This window comes from Caretta caretta, chromosome 8 (genome assembly GCF_965140235.1).
Source record: "Caretta caretta isolate rCarCar2 chromosome 8, rCarCar1.hap1, whole genome shotgun sequence".
NCBI classification, from domain to species: Eukaryota; Metazoa; Chordata; order Testudines; family Cheloniidae; genus Caretta; species Caretta caretta.
The window spans coordinates 74,627,092-74,645,401 of record NC_134213.1 but is presented as its reverse complement, the minus strand read 5'-3'; the positions used below and the strand labels follow the sequence as shown (position 1 = coordinate 74,645,401).

Here is an 18,310-nt window from a genome sequence, read left to right as displayed (position 1 = left end):
ATGGACATGGACATGACAGGTATGACATGGACATGGACATGGACATGATCAGCATTGGTTTCAAAACGTTCCTTGAAGTTACTAGCTATTACTTACCAAACCTGGCATAGACATCTGTCACTGCTTGGTTCATGGCTAGGTCAATGAGTCCACGGCCCAGGCAGAAATGTGGGAAGATCATCAGCATATTTTTCAGTGTATTATTGAATTTCTGCAAAGACTAACATATGGAAATAACATATGGAGTGAAACTCAGGCATCTTAGAGCATTTTATTTAAGAAAAAAGTGAAATGAATACTCAGTTCTCTGTCATATCAGTGAAATTAGGTCTTCTCTGTTCTGAAGACAGAGATAATGTTAGAGTATCTATCAGTCTATACACCAAAGACTTGCAAAATAGAACATAGGGATATAGTTTGTAGTAGGACAACTCTAGCAAATGAAGCAAATTAACAGGGAGTTTTATGTGGAAAAAAATGCCAGTGAGAAAAGAAATGTTTTCTTCACCTTCTTCACACTGAAATATTATTGTATGTACTGTAGGCAATCTGTCATTCTGTCCCCATCCATTATAAACTGGGACAGGGACTCTTGAACAGAAAGATTCTTGCTTGCCGGTTATGATGTCTTTAATGCCAGGAGTATAACTCTAAAAGGACAAGCATAATCTGGGAAAGACTCGGTCTCAGAAGTAACATAACATTGGCCTGTTGCACCTCAGGCTGAGCAGCACTGGCTTGTATTGTCATGTTATCACAGCAAGAAGTTGTGAAGGAGCACACACACGATTTTTGAAAATACAAAGGAGAATGGATAGATAACAGTGCCAGAGGGCCTGATAACGCTGGCACATGAAATCATGAAGCTAGGTGAGCCAAAACCATCATCTTTTCCAGGCCAAGCAAAAACGCTGTATCATCACATGTACCACTCTGAGGAAGAAGCTGGCTCCTGGCAGTGGCTCAAGATGGATTTTTTCTCCTTGATCAAAAGCACTTCACTGTCATTCCTTTCTGTGTGTGTGGCTGGTAGCTCAGCAAGTCAATTGTGCCTACCCCCACTTCATTTGGTTCCTTTGGCTTCACTCAGAGCTCTCCACCCTCCAAGTCCACATACAGCCAGTAGCGTCTTCCCTACTCACTCCCAGAAAGGTCAGCGGAGGGCGAAAACACAATTACTACAGATGGTGACCCGCCACATACTAGGCTGGGACACCTTACATGCAGTATGCTGTCTTGGCACAGCTCTTTAAATCAAGGTCTCCATGAAAACATTGCTTACTGGGTTATTTTCGAACAACTCCAGGATAAATGTAATGGCACTGCTGTTGATACCAATGAAGAGATTAAGACAAGACAATGCAACATAGGCAGTGCTAGGAACACTGAACAGGTAGGACGCTGGGTACATCATGGGAATTACTGCCCACCTGTGTGAAAGACAGAAACACAACGTATCAGCTTCTGAGTATTCCCTTTAGTTTGTCAATCAGAGACATATGCTGAGCCCTCCTCTCCTTGTCCCATACATGGCGAAATCTCAGAACTAATCAGAGATTTCATTCGGACTCCAAGCTTTGGTTACCACACAATGGCTTTTTTTCCCCCATCTGCCTAGTTCTGTTCGCTGCTCAAATGTGAAGCAACAGCATCAGGTGAAATTGATGAGATTTTAGCAAACTAACACCTGTATGGCAATCATCACCACACAGCAGGTGACTACCCTGACATCTCTGGACAAGCCATGAGTGCCACAGCTGAACTCTGTATCTATGAGAGAGGCAGGTAAAGGTTAGATGTAGTAAATGAGCTATGTGGTTTTGCCAAATACCACTATTTCAACCCCTGGAACTGGCCAGAAAAATCAGACACAATTACTTACTAGAGGTTATTAACACTTCATCAGTCAAGGATTTTAGTAATTATAAGGGCAGCAACTGCACATAAGTGAAGGAACTGCACATGATTAATTTTCTATTATAAAAAATATCATGGGTGAAATTTTGAGGTCATAAAAGTGAGACACTAACACGATACTGGTTTGAGCAGAGCATAGCAGAGGTTGATACTTTACAAACTTATGTTCTCTTAGCTCTACCAATGCATCTCACACTTGATCTGCAACCCAGCTTGGGGTTCCCTATGCCACTACTTATGACACAGAGACCCCTTGGCAAAGTGTCCCCTGTTCTTTGCAAACAGCTCTCGCCTCAGACCTGACAGACTCACTACACCTAACACATGTCTTACAGGATATTTATCCATAAAGAGCAACATGTAGGGTATCTACAGAAAGCTTATAACTTGTCAAGACTCAATCATTGTGAGATGTTCCTACAGGTAATATTTAAGGAACAATGTATTTATACTGAAAAAAGAAAAGGAGTACTTGTGGCACCTTAGAGACTAACCAATTTATTTGAGCATGAGCTTTCGTGAGCTACAGCTCACTTCATCAGATGCATACCGTGGAAACTGCAGCAGACTTTATATACACACAGAGAATATGAAACAATACCTCCTCCCACCCCACTGTCCTGCTGGTAATAGCTTATCTAAAGTGATCAACAGGTGGGCCATTTCCAGCACAAATCCAGGTTTTCTCACCCTCCACCCCCCCACACAAATTCACTCTCCTGCTGGTGCTAGCCCATCCAAAGTGACAACTCTTTACATAATCAAGTCGGGCTATTTCCTGCATAGATCCAGGTTTTCTCACATCCCCCCCCACCCCCATACACACACAAACTCACTCTCCTGCTGGTAATAGCTCATCTAAACTGACCACTCTCCAAGTTTAAATCCAAGTTAAACCAGAACATCTGGGGGGGGGGGGGGTAGGAAAAAACAAGAGGAAACAGGCTACCTTGCATAATGACTTAGCCACTCCCAGTCTCTATTTAAGCCTAAATTAATAGTATCCAATTTGCAAATGAATTCCAATTCAGCAGTTTCTCGCTGGAGTCTGGATTTGAAGTTTTTTTGTTTTAAGATAGCGACCTTCATGTCTGTGATTGTGTGACCAGAGAGATTGAAGTGTTCTCCGACTGGTTTATGAATGTTATAATTCTTGACATCTGATTTGTGTCCATTTATTCTTTTACGTAGAGACTGTCTAGTTTGACCAATGTACATGGCAGAGGGGCATTGCTGGCACATGATGGCATATATCACATTGGTGGATGTGCAGGTGAACGAGCCTCTGATAGTGTGGCTGATGTTATTAGGCCCTGAGATGGTGTCCCCTGAATAGATATGTGGGCACAATTGGCAACGGGCTTTGTTGCAAGGATAAGTTCCTGGGTTAGTGGTTCTGTTGTGTGGTATGTGGTTGTTGGTGAGTATTTGCTTCAGGTTGCGGGGCTGTCTGTAGGCAAGGACTGGCCTGTCTCCCAAGACTTGTGAGAGTGTTGGGTCATCCTTTAGGATAGGTTGTAGATCCTTAATAATGCGTTGGAGGGGTTTTAGTTGGGGGCTGAAGGTGACCGCTAGTGGCGTTCTGTTATTTTCTTTGTTAGGCCTGTCCTGTAGTAGGTAACTTCTGGGAACTCTTCTGGCTCTATCAATCTGTTTCTTTACTTCTGCAGGTGGGTATTGTAGTTGTAAGAAAGCTTGACAGAGATCTTGTAGGTGTTTGTCTCTGTCTGAGGGGTTGGAGCAAATGCGGTTGTATCGCAGAGCTTGGCTGTAGATGATGGATCGTGTGGTGTGGTCAGGGTGAAAGCTGGAGGCATGCAGGTAGGAATAGCGGTCAGTAGGTTTCCGGTATAGGGTGGTGTTTATGTGGCCATTGTTTATTAGCACTGTAGTGTCCAGGAAGTGGATCTCTTGTGTGGACTGGACCAGGCTGAGGTTGGTGGTGGGATGGAAATTATTGAAATCATGGTGGAATTCCTCAAGGGCTTCTTTTCCATGGGTCCAGATGATGAAGATGTCATCAATATAGCGCAAGTAGAGTAGGGGCTTTAGGGGACGAGAGCTGAGGAAGCGTTGTTCTAAATCAGCCATAAAAATGTTGGCATACTGTGGGGCCATGCGGGTACCCATAGCAGTGCCGCTGATCTGAAGGTATACATTGTCCCCAAATGTGAAATAGTTATGGGTAAGGACAAAGTCACAAAGTTCAGCCACCAGGTTAGCCGTGACATTATCGGGGATAGTGTTCTTGACGGCTTGTAGTCCATCTTTGTGTGGAATGTTGGTGTAGAGGGCTTCTACATCCATAGTAGCCAGGATGGTGTTATCAGGAAGATCACCGATGGATTGAAGTTTCCTCAGGAAGTCAGTGGTGTCTCGAAGGTAGCTGGGAGTGCTGGTAGCGTAGGGCCTGAGGAGAGAGTCTACATAGCCAGACAATCCTGCTGTCAGGGTGCCAATGCCTGAGATGATGGGGCGCCCAGGATTTCCAGGTTTATGGATCTTGGGTAGTAGATAGAATATCCCAGGTCGGGGTTCCAGGGGTGTGTCTGTGCGGATTTGATCTTGTGCTTTTTCAGGAAGTTTCTTGAGCAAATGCTGTAGTTGCTTTTGGTAACTCTCAGTGGGATCATAGGGTAATGGCTTGTAGAAACTCGTGTTGGAGAGCTGCCGAGCAGCCTCTTGTTCATATTCCGACCTATTCATGATGACAACAGCACCTCCTTTGTCAGCCTTTTTGATTATGATGTCAGAGTTGTTTCTGAGGCTGTGGATGGCATTGACTAACACGGCTGTTCCTCTGAAACCTGTCTTTATACTGAAAGTTTGCTTTATGGAATTGGAGAAGAAATTAGTCAGCAGCAGGTAATGTGTCTCAATGAGGACCCCTTTAACCAAAAAGGAGTTGTCACCCTCCCTAGTCAGTCAGCAAGGTAATGCAAGGTTCTATTGTCTATCCTTGCCACATCACAGAACAGTCAATGGAAAACCATCAGAGACAATGACATACAATCAAAACCACTTAAAGGTAGAAAAGAAACTTTGCAACTAGGTCAGGGTTCGCCCTGCCTGTGAACAGAAACAAAGGACTTCACTAAAGCACAGTGTGGGGAAAGACACTCTGGATCCATTCACTGAGGAAACCTTTAAAGGGCAGGGGGCTTTCATGAATATTTGGATCCTGATTATTGAGAAACCAGCCAGCTCTGCAAAGTACTGAACTTTGGGGGAAATCTACTTTATTATATTGGATAGGTAACTATTGATAAATGTAGATTCAGCTTCCTGTTTTATATTGTAAACACTTGTTTCCCCCCACTCTCTTGTTTCTAGTTCAATCTTTATTTTTCTTAAACAAACCTACTTTTGTTCTATTATAAGTGCTCACAAGTGCTGTATGGTTTACAGGAGTGGTGGTTTAAGGACAAAATGGCAAATTGGGGTACACTGCACTTTTGGGTGCAGAGAATCTGGAATTTCTGGGAGTAGCCAATGTCAGGGGCTGGAGACCACTGCAGAATGATTCAAAGGGATTTGGGGATTGGGGTGCACCTACTGTTAACCTGCCTGGCAAAGGAAGGGCTGGCATAAGCCCAGGGGAGAGTGCTTGAGTGGCAGAAGGGCTGACAGTGTTAGGGAGAAGACACCCACTACCACACAAAAGACTCCATCTTGTTAGAGGTGAGGGTAAGAAGATGACTAAGGGCAGGTCTACACTTAAACTGCTGCATTGGTGCAGCTCCACCAATGCAGATGCGCCACTGTAGCACACGTGAAGATGCTCTATGCCGAGGAGAACTTCTCCCATGGGCGTCGTTAATCCCCCTCCCCAAGAGGCAATAGCTATGTTGATGGGAGAAGCTCTCCTGTTGACATATCGCTGTCTGTACAGGGGGATAGGTTGGTATAACTGCATTGCTCAGGGAGTGTGGATTTTTCACACCCCTGAGTGACAGAGTTATACTGATATAGATCTGTAGAGTAGACCTGGCCTCAGAGTCCTGAGTACCCAAAGAACTGTCACACTATATCAGGTTTCAGAGTAACAGCCGTGTTAGTCTGTATTCGCAAAAAGAAAAGGAGTACTTGTGGCACCTTAGAGACTAACCAATTTATTTGAGCATGAGCTTTCGTGAGTGAGCTGTAGCTCTCGAAAGCTCATGCTCAAATAAATTGGTTAGTCTCTAAGGTGCCACAAGTACTCCTTTTCTTTTTACCATATCAGGTGTTGATTCAGCAGCAGAACAACAGTTTGCTTCTTTAACATACTGATAATGTTGGGCAGCAAACAGTCTGACAAGGAGAAGCTGCAGTGACAACAGTGCTGAATTGCTCCAAACTGTGTCATACATTCCTGGTATGTACAAACTGGGGGCTAAGTAGATGACACAATTTCACAAGTTTCACAATTTGCTGCTAAAAGAAAATCACAAGATGATGCAGTGGGGATCGTGCACTAGCTCTTGCCTCTGAAGACATATTTAAAACCTGGCTATGGTCACAAGTGGAAGTTGAAAATGACTCACATGGGATGCTTTTTGGCAAACATTTCTTCATTTTTACAGATGCTTTTAAAACAACAGAAACACACTCCTTTTAATATAGTACATTCTTATGCCTGTAAAATTCCTCTGCCTATTCTGATTAAATGCTTTTAGGTGTCTTTAACTAGTGACCACACTTCTTAGTGATTGCACTATTGTAACTTTGAAAAAGCATGGGGAAGTGACTAGAAATAAAACAGTATCCATCATTTATTTAACGTTTTTCATCTTCAAGTACTTTGCAGACACTAAATGATGCTCAGCAGTTGTATAATGCCTTCCATCCAAAGTGCCTGACAAACCTCAGCACATTAAAGGTGACCGCTAAAGAAAAAGCAAAATTGGATTTCTGCCCATTCTAGGCTTCTTTGTGGTGTATGAAGGGGGCCTGGAAGGCCCCTGTGTTTAAAGATAAAAAGCTGCTTGTTGTTTTACATTAGTAATTCAGATCTTGTCTGATCTATTTTATGTAGCGGACACTGTGGACAGCTGCAGAACTAGTAGGGCTGTGAGATTAAAAGTGAACCCTGACTAACTGAGAGGGGAAGTGAATTTTATTCAGTCTTGTAAAAACTCTTTTTGCAAACACTTATTTAACTGAATTGCTTAAACAGCTGGAAGAAATGGCCTATTTGTTAAAGACTGAATACATTCCACCCCTTCAGATAGAGGCTGAAAAAGTTCACAGTAGATATTTAAGATTGCCAACGAGTACCTCAGCTAAACCTCAGAAAACAAGATCTGATATTTCTGGAATTTCTAGGGGTAGAAAACAAACAAAATATATGGGTTAAAAAAAACATTTAGACCTTCTTTATCTGTCAGAAAGCAGCAGAACAGCACACAAGTCCAATTTCACCTTTAAGACTCTCAATACCTCTGTGAGGTATGTAAACATTAGTAAACCCATTTTGCTGCATGTGGCAGAGCTGGGGATCAGAATCCTTGTGTCAGTTACAATTGTAGGCTGTGTCTCTTTAGTACCTTGCTCTTATACAGCACTTTTCATCAGTAGATCTCAAAGCACTTTACAAAGGAGGGTCAGTATACTTATGCATTTTACAGATAGACAAACCAAGGCACAGAGAGATGAAATGTTCATCAAATTCACCCGAGTGAACAGAGCAACTATACCTGGATTTCTTGAGTACCAGTTCAGTACTCTACCCACTAAGCTATACTGCCTCCTTTGTCTTTATCTGTGGTTGCACAGTGTCTAGCATAATGGAGCCTCAATTCGGATGGGGACCTTTGTGCCCTACCATAATAATGGCTATTACTAATAATTAGCCATAAAAAGTTCCATCCCTCCAAATCCTGTCCAGCCCAATTAGCTAGTTAATTCTCAAAACATCCCTGTGAGATAGTAAATAAATATCATGTCCTGACTTTGCAGATGGGAAGACTGTGGTAGAGGGCTTAAGTGTCTTACTCATGGCCATATAGTAAATTATTGTTGGGGCTGGGATTAGAACCAACAAGTTCCTCGTTCCCAGTGTTCTGTTGTGCCCACTAGATTATACCTCTTTAAAACTAGACATCACTCACTACCAAGCTTAGCAACCTGAAATTTGTTTCTAACATGAAAATAAAGGTCACTGCCTGCTTACTAGACTCTACATGAATAAATTGCCTGGAAGACTTACCCATAGAGAAGCAGCAATGCAATAAGTACAGGGAGATTGCTTGGAGACGTGTAGGCTCTCTTTTCAAATCCAATGAATATACCCACAACCATACCAGCACTCACTGTGTAATTCACCTGTCACAGCAAAGGAAGAAGTGTGATGTGTGAGCCCTGTAGAGCTGCAAATATTCCCAGGCCTATTGATCTGCTCCAAAATGGTTTTAAATTGAGGGGCATTGGAAATAAAGGGGTAGATTGTGCCTTTAGCTGGCAGGCAGCCCATCAGAAGGGGCAGTTTGTAAGTGATCTGCATAGAGGCACCATGCCTCAGAGAGGCACAATTCCTCCTCCCCAATTGTCCAAAGTATTGGCGTGTGGGGAAGAGAAATAATTTGCAACAGCTCTTTCTGTGGGCATGTCTACGCTACAAAATCAACTTGACTTAAGTTAAGTCGACCTACAGCCACTGTAGTAATTAAAAGGAGTACTTGTGGCACCTTAGAGACTAACAAATTTATTTGAGTATAAGCTTTCGTGAGCTTGAGCTGTAGCTCACGAAAGCCTATGCTCAAATAAATGTGTTAGTCTCTAAGGTGCCACAAGTACTCCTTTTCTTTTTGCGAATACAGACAAACACGACTGCTACTCTGAAACCTGCAGTAATTAAATTGGCTCTTTGTGTCCACTCTATGCTCCTTCCGTCGGCAGAGCATGCCTATACTGACTGAAGTGGGGTATTGTGGGGAGCTGACAGCCGGAGCCCCACTGGTCGATGTAGTTAGGTCAACGCAGTGTCTGTGTAGACACTGTGTTGTTTACATTGTCTGTTGCTGCCTTTGACAGCCAGGCGGAGGGGCTCTGGCTGTAACCCCCAGGGTAGCGAGGCTCCTCTGTAGGGTAGACCAGGCCTGAGAGACCCTCACTCCCACTCCTGCGCCCTTGTGTCTTTGTTTGAACAGGGACACAATGTAACCCAATGCAAAGTACAAGAATTGCTCAGGATTCCCTAACAATCCCTTGCTTGGTTCCCCTATCTTCCTACATAGCAGGTTCCTAGGATGCTAAATTTGTCCAGGGTGGTGGTGATGTCATGCCATTTGGGGAACAACAGAAATCTAACTGCACTTCATAGATTTATATTTCCAGCCTGGGCTAGCAGGATGAGGACTGTAAACTCTAATTTATGTAACAGATATATATATGTAAGGTGTTGGGGCAATAGAAACACAGATATATTAGATTAAAAGAACAGTTCTTGTTGGCTTCACTCCACTAAATTGAACTGCTGCTATATACCGATAGGAGGATAAAGTGACAGCAAGCTCAGCCATCCCCCTGCCCAGTATTTATGTTTATTACTTTAGTAATACTATATGACCAGAATGATCAAAGGTTCATAAGGCACAGGGAAAGGCATTTTTATAGCATAAGAAGCATTAGCTAATATGTCTAGAACAAGTGCTACGACAAAACTCCTCGCAATGATTTTAAAAGTTGATGGAAGGCTAGCATGACTGTCTGTTTCAGTACGGTGTACAAAATCCAGACTATCTACTTTCTTCCCCTCATATACTAAATTACTGCCCTCTATATCCTTCCTGTGAGGTCCCAGCTGAACCCCTGATGATCCCTTCAAGTGCTCATGTTTTACGCACCCTGTGGACCCAACCCTAATGTACTCTCTTCTTTTTAAATGAGAAGGGCTGGAACTGGGCTCCTTCTGGAGTCCGCTATTGTCATAAATATAAAGGGAAGGGTAACCACCTTTCTATATACAGAACTATAAAATCCCTCCTGGCCAGAGGCAAAACCCTTTCACCTGTAAAGGGTTAAGAAGCTAGGATAACCTCGCTGGCACCTGACCAAAATGACCAATGAGGAGACAAGTTACTTTCAAAGCTGGAGGGCAGGGGCGGGGAACAAAGGATCTGTCTGTCTGTGTGGGATGCTTTTGCCGGGAACAGATCAGGAATGCTCTTCAGAACTTTTGTTAAATTAGTAAGTAATCTAGCTAGATATGCATTAGATTTCCTTTTGTTTAAATGGCTGGTAAAATAGCTGTGCTGAATGGAATGTATATTCCTGTTTTTGTGTCTTTTTGTAACTTAAGGTTTGTCCTAGAGAGATTCTCTATGTTTTGAATCTGATTACCCTGTAAGGTATTTACCATCCTGATTTTACAGAGGTGATTCTTTTACTTTTTCTTCAATTAAAATTCTTCTTTTAAGAGCCTGATTGCTTTTTCATTGTTCTTAAGATCCAAGAGTTTGGGTCTGTGTTCACCTATGCAAATTGGTGAGGATTTTTATCAAGCCTTCCTCAGGAAAGGGGGAGTAGGGCTTGGGGGGATATTTTGGAGGGGAAGACGTCTCCAAGTGGGCTCTTTCCCTGTTCTTTGTTTAACACGCTTGGTGGTGGCAGCATAGGGTTCAAGGACAAGGCAAAGTTTGTACCTTGAGGAAGTTTTTAACCTAAGTTGGTAAGAATAAACTTAGGGGGTCTTTCATGCAGGTCCCCACATCTGTACCCTAGAGTTCAGAGTGGGGAAGGAACCTAGACATGGTGGCAGCGGTGGTGTACTCTCTTCTTTTTAAATGAGAAAGGCTGGAACAGGGCTCCTTCTGGAGTCCGCTATCACTTTGCCTTAAGCCTGATTCACACTGAAAAATTGGATCCACCTAGCTGTGGCACTTGGGGCTGTAAAAAATTTCTCACCCAGACTGCTGTAGTTAAATTGCGTCCTGGTGTAGACTCGGCTAGACTGATGGAAGAATCCTAGCTCCCACCTCTTGGAGAAGTGGATTAACTGCATCAATGGAAAATACTCTTCCATCAATGCTGGAAGCATCTACACTACGGTACTGTAGCTGTGCTGTAGAAGTGCAGACATGGCCTAAGTCAGTCAGAGAAGTTCTTCCCTCCTGGCCTGGGAAGTGAAAGCCAAGCTCTCAGCACAGCTCTAAACTAGCCCCAGCGACGGCGTTATTCTATATTGCAACAATACAAAATAATAGTATGTACAGAAAGATACAATTGTATGCACTGGAAATCCATGAGGTTAGGCGCTTAGTACAAGCTACCCAGGTAATGGTTTAAGAAATGAATAGTTTGCTGGGCTTGGGATCTACCTCACGAAACAGGTCTACAGGTTCCAAGCTAAACCAAACCCAGGAATAGCTCCAGACAAAGAGCTCCAACTAGCAGTTACTCACGATGTCCCAAATGAAATTGGTTAGCCAGTAAACAGCAGGGCTAACACCACTGACAAACTGGAGGTGCTTGGCCTTTGTCACCCGTTCTTGGATCAGATACAAAACAAAACTGGCCGGGATGAAGGACATGGCAAAAATCACACAGATGGCAACAACAACATCCACCGAAGTGGTCAGCCTGCAACAAAGCAGAGGAGGGAGGGACCGTATGAGCAAGAGTGAAAGTAATTCATAATGCCACTAGAGAGCTCTGAGCCAGCACAAGCAGCTACAACCCATACTAGCTAACACCAGCAGGAAATCCTTGAAAACTACAGGCAGTTTTAATGTCCAGCTATCACAAGGGTATTTTGGAAGTCAAGGTTTATTCAAACGTTGGGAATTTGTTAGTATATTTTGTGGCATTAAGTTCAGGGTTGTAACTAACAAGTACACACATACAGATCGATCTGCTCCCTGCACACCCACATGACACTCGCTCCCCTCAAGGCAGCCCTGCTGTTACAACCATACTGTCACTCAGGTGCAGCCAGACAGAGACATTCAGCAATGGGGATTAATAAAAGACCCAACACAAGGACCATGCACAGCTGTGAAAATGCCATGGTATGAGAGCTCCTTGGGCCAGGGAACATGTTTGACTGTGTGTCTTGTACAGCACCAAGTACCTGTGGGCACCTAAGAGCCAAATTATGATGCCTTTACTCTGGCTTTTCTGATACATGGCACAGGCGTGCCTACACCCATAGTTATGTTACCAATGGAGATAGCCTGAAGGTAGGATGGGAGAGCCTCTCTGCAAGGAACAGTAATGAGCTTGTCTCACAGGCAAAGAACACAGAAGAGATTTTTTACCTAACTTCTGACTATGATAAAATTGAAGGAAAGGGTCCCCATGCAAATGGCACATAAAAACATATGCCATGAATTAAACTATACCACTCAAGCTTCAACTTGGTGGTTGAGCTCTCAGGGATGAAGCGGGGGGTGGGAATAGGCTGAATGGAGAGGAAGAGAAATAAATGTGTGAAAGAATCCAGGGAAACTACTGCAGCTTACACAGTGACTTCTGAGAGCTGCTCCTTGGTGAGGTTCAGAGGATGATTTATTGCAGTGATCCCATATTCCTCAGGAGCTTGGCCTTGTCGCAGATTGGCTCTCAGGACTGCATTGTTGGCTACATTGAGAAAGCTTACCATGGCGTGCCAGCCTTTATTGTTAAACCACACCTATAAGAACCAGAAAGCAGAAGTGTTTTAAGCAGCCTGCGCTACTAACACAGAGCAGCAGGAGGCCACATGGCTGCCTTTTGTTTACTTCTCAGATGGAAAATGTCAACAGGAATGTGCATAGCTCTGAGGGTTTGTTAGATATCTGAAGTGACCCAGCAGGGGGAGCCCACACGTTGTATTTTAGTAAGATCATTCCAAAACACTGGTTTTAAAAAAGCTTTCCAACAATGGGGCAATGGATTTTACAAAGTCAGCTTTTTAATACCTGAAAGATATTCTTCGAAAGTGTATAGAATGGCAACAGGATAACAAAACAAAATAGAAAACTACTACATTAAACATAACTTTGCATGTATCAAGTGTGTCCAGTAAAATTACTTATAAGAAACAGACATTACAGAGTCAAGGTGGGTAAGGTAATATATTTTATTGGACCAACTTCTGCTGGTGAGAGAGACAAGCTTTTGAGCTTTCACAGAGCTCTTCTTCAGATCTGGGAAACTTACTCAGAGCAGTGACACACTGGAACAATTTTTATAGTGGGGGTGCTGAACCCTGTATATGATGGAAACCTCTTAAAACCAGGGGGTGCTGCCGCACCCCTGACTCAGGGCATGTCTACACTTACAGCGGCGCAGCGCGCTCTATGCTGATGGGAGAGAGCTCTCCTGTCAGCATAAAAAACCCACCTCCATGAGCGGCGGAAGCTATGTTGGCAGGAGAAGCTCTCCTGCTACATAGCATTGTGCACACTACTGCTTATGCTGGCGTAACTTGTGTCTCTCAGGGGGGTGGAATAGTCATAACCTGAGAGAGTCACAACTTAATACAAGGTGGATCAGGTTGTTTAGCACATTTAGCACGTTTAGATTGTTTAGCATGTATTTCAAGGAACCATTCAAGGTGAAGTGGTCCCTGGAAATATGTATTAACTACTTGTGCTAATATGTATTAACTACTGTTCCACTTTGTAGTTAGCTGTGCCACTCTGAATAAATAGGTTTCCCAGACCTGAAGAAGAGCTGTGTATAAGCTTGAAAGCTTGTCTCTCTTAGCAACAGAAGTTGGTCCAATAAAAAATATTACCTCACCCACCTTGTCTCTCTAATATCCTAGGACCAACACAGCTACAACACTGCATACAAGAAACGTGCATAACATTTAAACTCTCTTTTTAGCTACGGACAATAATGTTCTTACAGAGTGGAATCTGGCTCCAAAACAGCAGTGTGTTTCCAGACTATCCTCCCCACATACCTTAATGTTGTCTTCAGTTTCCATGTATTTAAGGAAATTAGACATTTCTTTAGCAACAGACATCGCGGCTTGACCCTAAAAGTCAAGAAAACAAAGTCTAAAATCAGCCAGCAGAATGAGATTTTGGTTCTACACATTTGCAACATTTGCTTGCTGTATTTTAATAAACAGACAAAATATTCCTGCTTACCCCTGTTATATTCATCATTTGGCCAAGATCTCTCAAAAAATCAACAATTTGATCTCCAGTGACATGAAGGACTGGGAGTTTTCCTCCAATGGAAATTCCTCCATACCTAGCAGAAGAGCATACTTATATTATAGATCCAAATCTCTCTAGTCAACAGAAATAATAAAAGCTGCTTTAGTAAATGTTTGCTTTAGATACATAATTTATGTGTAAAAGCCTCCATTCACTAACAAACCACATAGCTCTTAGAGATTTTGCAAGTATGTCTACACTGTCAGAGTTATATCACTGGCAGTTACATTGCTGTTCAGAGAGGGAAGGGAAGGGAAGGGAAGGGAAGGGAAACCTCTGTTGTGTGTTCACACTGTCAGCTGCCTACGCAATAGTGTGTTCACACTTGCGTTGTTTGCATCGGTACTCGGAGAGGTACACTCTGGGCAGCTATCCAAAACAGCATCTCTTCCTCTTCTGCCACTAAGAGTTGTGCGAAGGCAGAGGGGGTCTCAGGGCATCCTGGGTCCTGTCCCAATGCCCCATGATGCATTGCTTTGCATCCCAGCTATTCCTGTGCTTCCGTCGACATTTGGCACCATCTTTCAATGGTTTGTGTACTGCATGCTCTGCCTCTTCGGTCTGCAGGAATGGATCCTGCACTGTTGACCAATATGCTGCTCACTCTGACTAACACGTCAGGAGTGGCAGTGGAGTTATTCCTTAAACTACAAAGGCAAGAGGAGTGCGACACTGATCTCGCCATGCGTAGTAGCTATGACATGAAATTGCTTGTGGCATTCACGATGGTGTTGACTACAGTGGAACCCAGCTTTTGGGCTCAGGAAACAAGCACCAAGTGGTGGGATCACATCGTGATGCATGTCTGGGATGATGAGCAGTGTCTGCAGAACTTTCGGATGAGGAAAGCCACATTCATGGGGTTGCGTGATGAACTCGCCCCAGCCCTGCAGCGCAAGGACACGAGAACGAGAGCTGCCCTGTCGTTGGAGAAGCGTGTGGCAATTGCACTGTGGAAGCTGGCAACTCCAGACTGCTACCGATCGGTCACTAACCAGTTCGGAGTGGAAAAGTCGACCATTGGGCTCATGTAGACGGAAGTGTACAGGGCCATTAATCACATCCTGCTCTGAAAGACCATGACTCTGGGCAATGTGCATGACATTGTGAATGGCTTTGCACAAATGGGCTCCCTAACTGTGGAGGGGAAATAGATGGCACACATATTCCAATTCTGGCACCAGACCACCTAGCCACCCAGCACATTAATCGCAAGGGGTATTTCTCAATGGTTCTCCAGGCGCTTGTAGATCAACGTGGGTGTTTCACAGACATTAACGCAGGCTGGTCCAGAAAGGTGCATGACTCACGCATCTTTCAGAACACTGGCCTGTTCAGCAAGCTGCAAGCAGGGAATCAAAGGAGCAGCTGCCCCGGGGCTGGCGATTTAAAAGGGCCTGGGGCTCCGGCTGCCACTGCTGCTACTGTGGCAGCGGCCGGACCCCTGGGCCCTTTAAATTGCCGCTGGAGCCCTGGGTGGTGCGGGCCAGGCAGCGCAGATGGGCTGGCTGGGGGATGTTGACCCCCAGCCCTGCCCCTTCTGCTTGAGGCCCCGCCCTTTCCGGGGGCATGGTGCGGGGGGAGAGAGCCGACCCCTGTACCAGTAAGAGTTCAATTTTACTTTTACCACAGCTGGATTGCTGAGGCTCAGTGCTTGGAGGCTGAATTTGAACAGCCAAAGACCGGGGCTATTAGAGGGGGGCAGCAAGGGGGCCATAAGGATCAGGGATGCCTTGAGGCAGTAATTTGAAGCTGAAAGCCACTAATACTTGTTGCTATGCTCGGGAATGCAGTGCTTGTAATGCTAGGAGGTGATTGTGATTGGTGCAGACGCTGCACTGTGAAGGTTTAAGAAAATTGCCTGTTGCTTTGCAGGGCCGTTTGCTTCCAATTAATGGAATAAGATGGCTTTCAAACCAAAACAATTCTTTTATTAAAAAACAACCACCATAGGAGAGAGACAAACAAAAAAACACATCAGCACTGTGGGGGATGTGGGGAGGGAGGGTCAGCCGCAGGACGGTTAAAGATTTGTGTATGTCCAGGTATCATATGCAACTTTGTCCTTTGGAATACAGTGCAGCGGGTACTGTACTTCAGCAGGGCTAAACTGCGGAGGGACCGGTGTTGAGCGCAGGGGGTACTGGGAGGCTGCAGGGCTGGACTGTGATGGGGGAGGAGTGGAATGCAGCGGGTAGAGACTGGAGCCAGGAGGTTGATAAGTGCGTTGACGGTGTCGGGGGGAGGGGCGCATGGGAAAGAGTTTTGCGACAGCGGCTGCAGGGGAGGGCGGGCACGGAGCTGCTCGGTTTGCAGTGCTAGTAGTGCCTGGAGCGTGTCCACTTGATGCTCCATAACATTTAAGAGCCGCTCGGTGGCTTCATTCTGGCGCGCTGCGTTCTCCTTTCAGTCCCTCTTCTTGCTGCTCCTTCAGTTTTTGTTTTTCGGCCGTGGAGTGCATCATGACATCATGCAGAAAGTCCTCTTTAGTTCTTCATGGCCACCTTCTAATTCCGTGCAGCCGTTCAGCCCGTGATAACAGAGAGGGAGGCTGGGCTCCCAAGGTCATCTCTGTGAAGCCAAAATGCAACGTTTTACAGAAGCAGTATTATTTGCCACACAGAGACCACTAACTCAGTCATTTAATGACAGGTTTCAGAGTAGCAGCCGTGTTAGTCTGTATTTGCAAAAAGAAAAGGAGGACTTGTGGCACCTTAGAGACTAACCAATTTATTTGAGCATAAGCTTTCGTGAGCTACAGCTCACTTCATCGGATGCATTCAGTGGAAAATACAGTGGGGAGATTTATATACACAGAGAACATGAAACAATGGGTGTTACCATACACACTGTAACCAGAGTGATCACTTAATGTGAGCTATTACCAACAGCAGAGCGGGGGACACCTTTTGTAGTGATAATCAAGGTGAGCCATTTCCAGTAGTTGACAAAAACATCTGACAACTGCTGGAAATGGCCCACCTTGATTATCACTACAAAAGGTCCCCCCCCACCCCGTCCCGCTCTCCTGCTGGTAATAGCTCACATTAAGTGATCACTCTGGTTACAGTGTGTATGGTAACACCCATTGTTTCATGTTCTCTGTGTATATAAATCTCCCCACTGTATTTTCCACTGAATGCATCCGATGAAGTGAGCTGTAGCTCACGAAAGCTTATGCTCAAATAAATTGGTCAGTCTCTAAGGTGCCACAAGTCCTCCTTTTCTTTCAGTGATTTAAAACATTCACATACCTATCACTAACCGGCTGACCCCAGGCAAGCACACATGAGCCACAAGACCCCCAAAATGGTGAGTAACTGCAGGGGCAGGGGAAATGAGTGTTCCAGGACTGTACTGTACACTGGGCATACGGCTCTTGGGGAGAGCCAGCACTGTGGGGGAGGGGAGGGCTTATAATCATTCCTGTCCCCACATTTTCCACAGGTTGTGTTCATTATGGAAGATATCTTGGTGCTGAGGGTGAGCAGGGAATCAAGAAAGGGTCTACTCCAAGACTGTGGCTTCTGCCCTGGCCCTTATGTGGCTTGCCTGTGCGCCCCAATGATCCCCGCAGCCCCAGTGATGGTAGAGTGGCACGGGAAAGTTACCCTTAATGGGACAAGAAACAAAGAAGCTCTGCCAAAGAACTTGCGGCAGTGGATTGCCCAGTATCTCCCTGAGAGTTTCATGGAGATCTCGGAGGCAGATTTCCGTGAAGTGAGGGAGTCAATTAACACCCTGTTCCACTGCTCAGACTAGGCATGTGGTGGTACGCGCATCATACAGACACAAACCTACTTTCTGCAACCCTCCTTCCCCCAACGATTCACTTCAGCAATTGCCAAAATCAAGGACACTTACCAGGGGCCTCCTCTCCTGTTTGTGCTTTGCTGTGACTGGCTAGCCTCCTCTGCAGTAGAAAAGAGCTCCTGGCTGCATGCATGTCAGACCTCCTCTACCTCTGGGTCCCCCTCCCCTTCCACATCCTTGTCCAAGATTTCCTCCTCCTGGCTCGGGCCACTCTCAACTGGCATGCGTGCCACCAAAGTATCCACAGTGGTCTTCGCAGTGGATGTGGGGTCGCTGCCGAGTATCGCATCCAACTCTTTGTAGAACCTGCAGCTCATGGGCACAGCACCGTAGCAGCGGTTTGCCTTCCACGCCTTGTGGTAGGTGTTCTGCAGCTCCTTCACTTTGACCCTGCACTGCAGTGTGTCCTGGTCATGGCCCCTTTCTGTCATGCATCGTGAAATCTG

The 18,310-nt window shown here is 44.9% G+C and overlaps 1 protein-coding gene across 1 annotated transcript in view; it reads right to left on the bottom strand.

Moving 5' to 3' along the window:
• The window catches only part of ABCA4 (ATP binding cassette subfamily A member 4), a 116,389-nt gene that overhangs the window by 12,898 nt on the left and 85,181 nt on the right, over positions 1–18,310 (bottom strand). The window contains exons 34-40 of the mRNA XM_048862192.2: positions 13,980–14,085; positions 13,790–13,864; positions 12,360–12,529; positions 11,301–11,478; positions 8,108–8,223; positions 1,283–1,430; positions 97–220 (exon numbers count right to left, since the gene is read on the bottom strand). Of these exons, the coding sequence (XP_048718149.2) occupies positions 97–220; positions 1,283–1,430; positions 8,108–8,223; positions 11,301–11,478; positions 12,360–12,529; positions 13,790–13,864; positions 13,980–14,085 (917 nt within the window). The remainder of the gene's footprint in view (positions 1–96; positions 221–1,282; positions 1,431–8,107; positions 8,224–11,300; positions 11,479–12,359; positions 12,530–13,789; positions 13,865–13,979; positions 14,086–18,310) is intronic.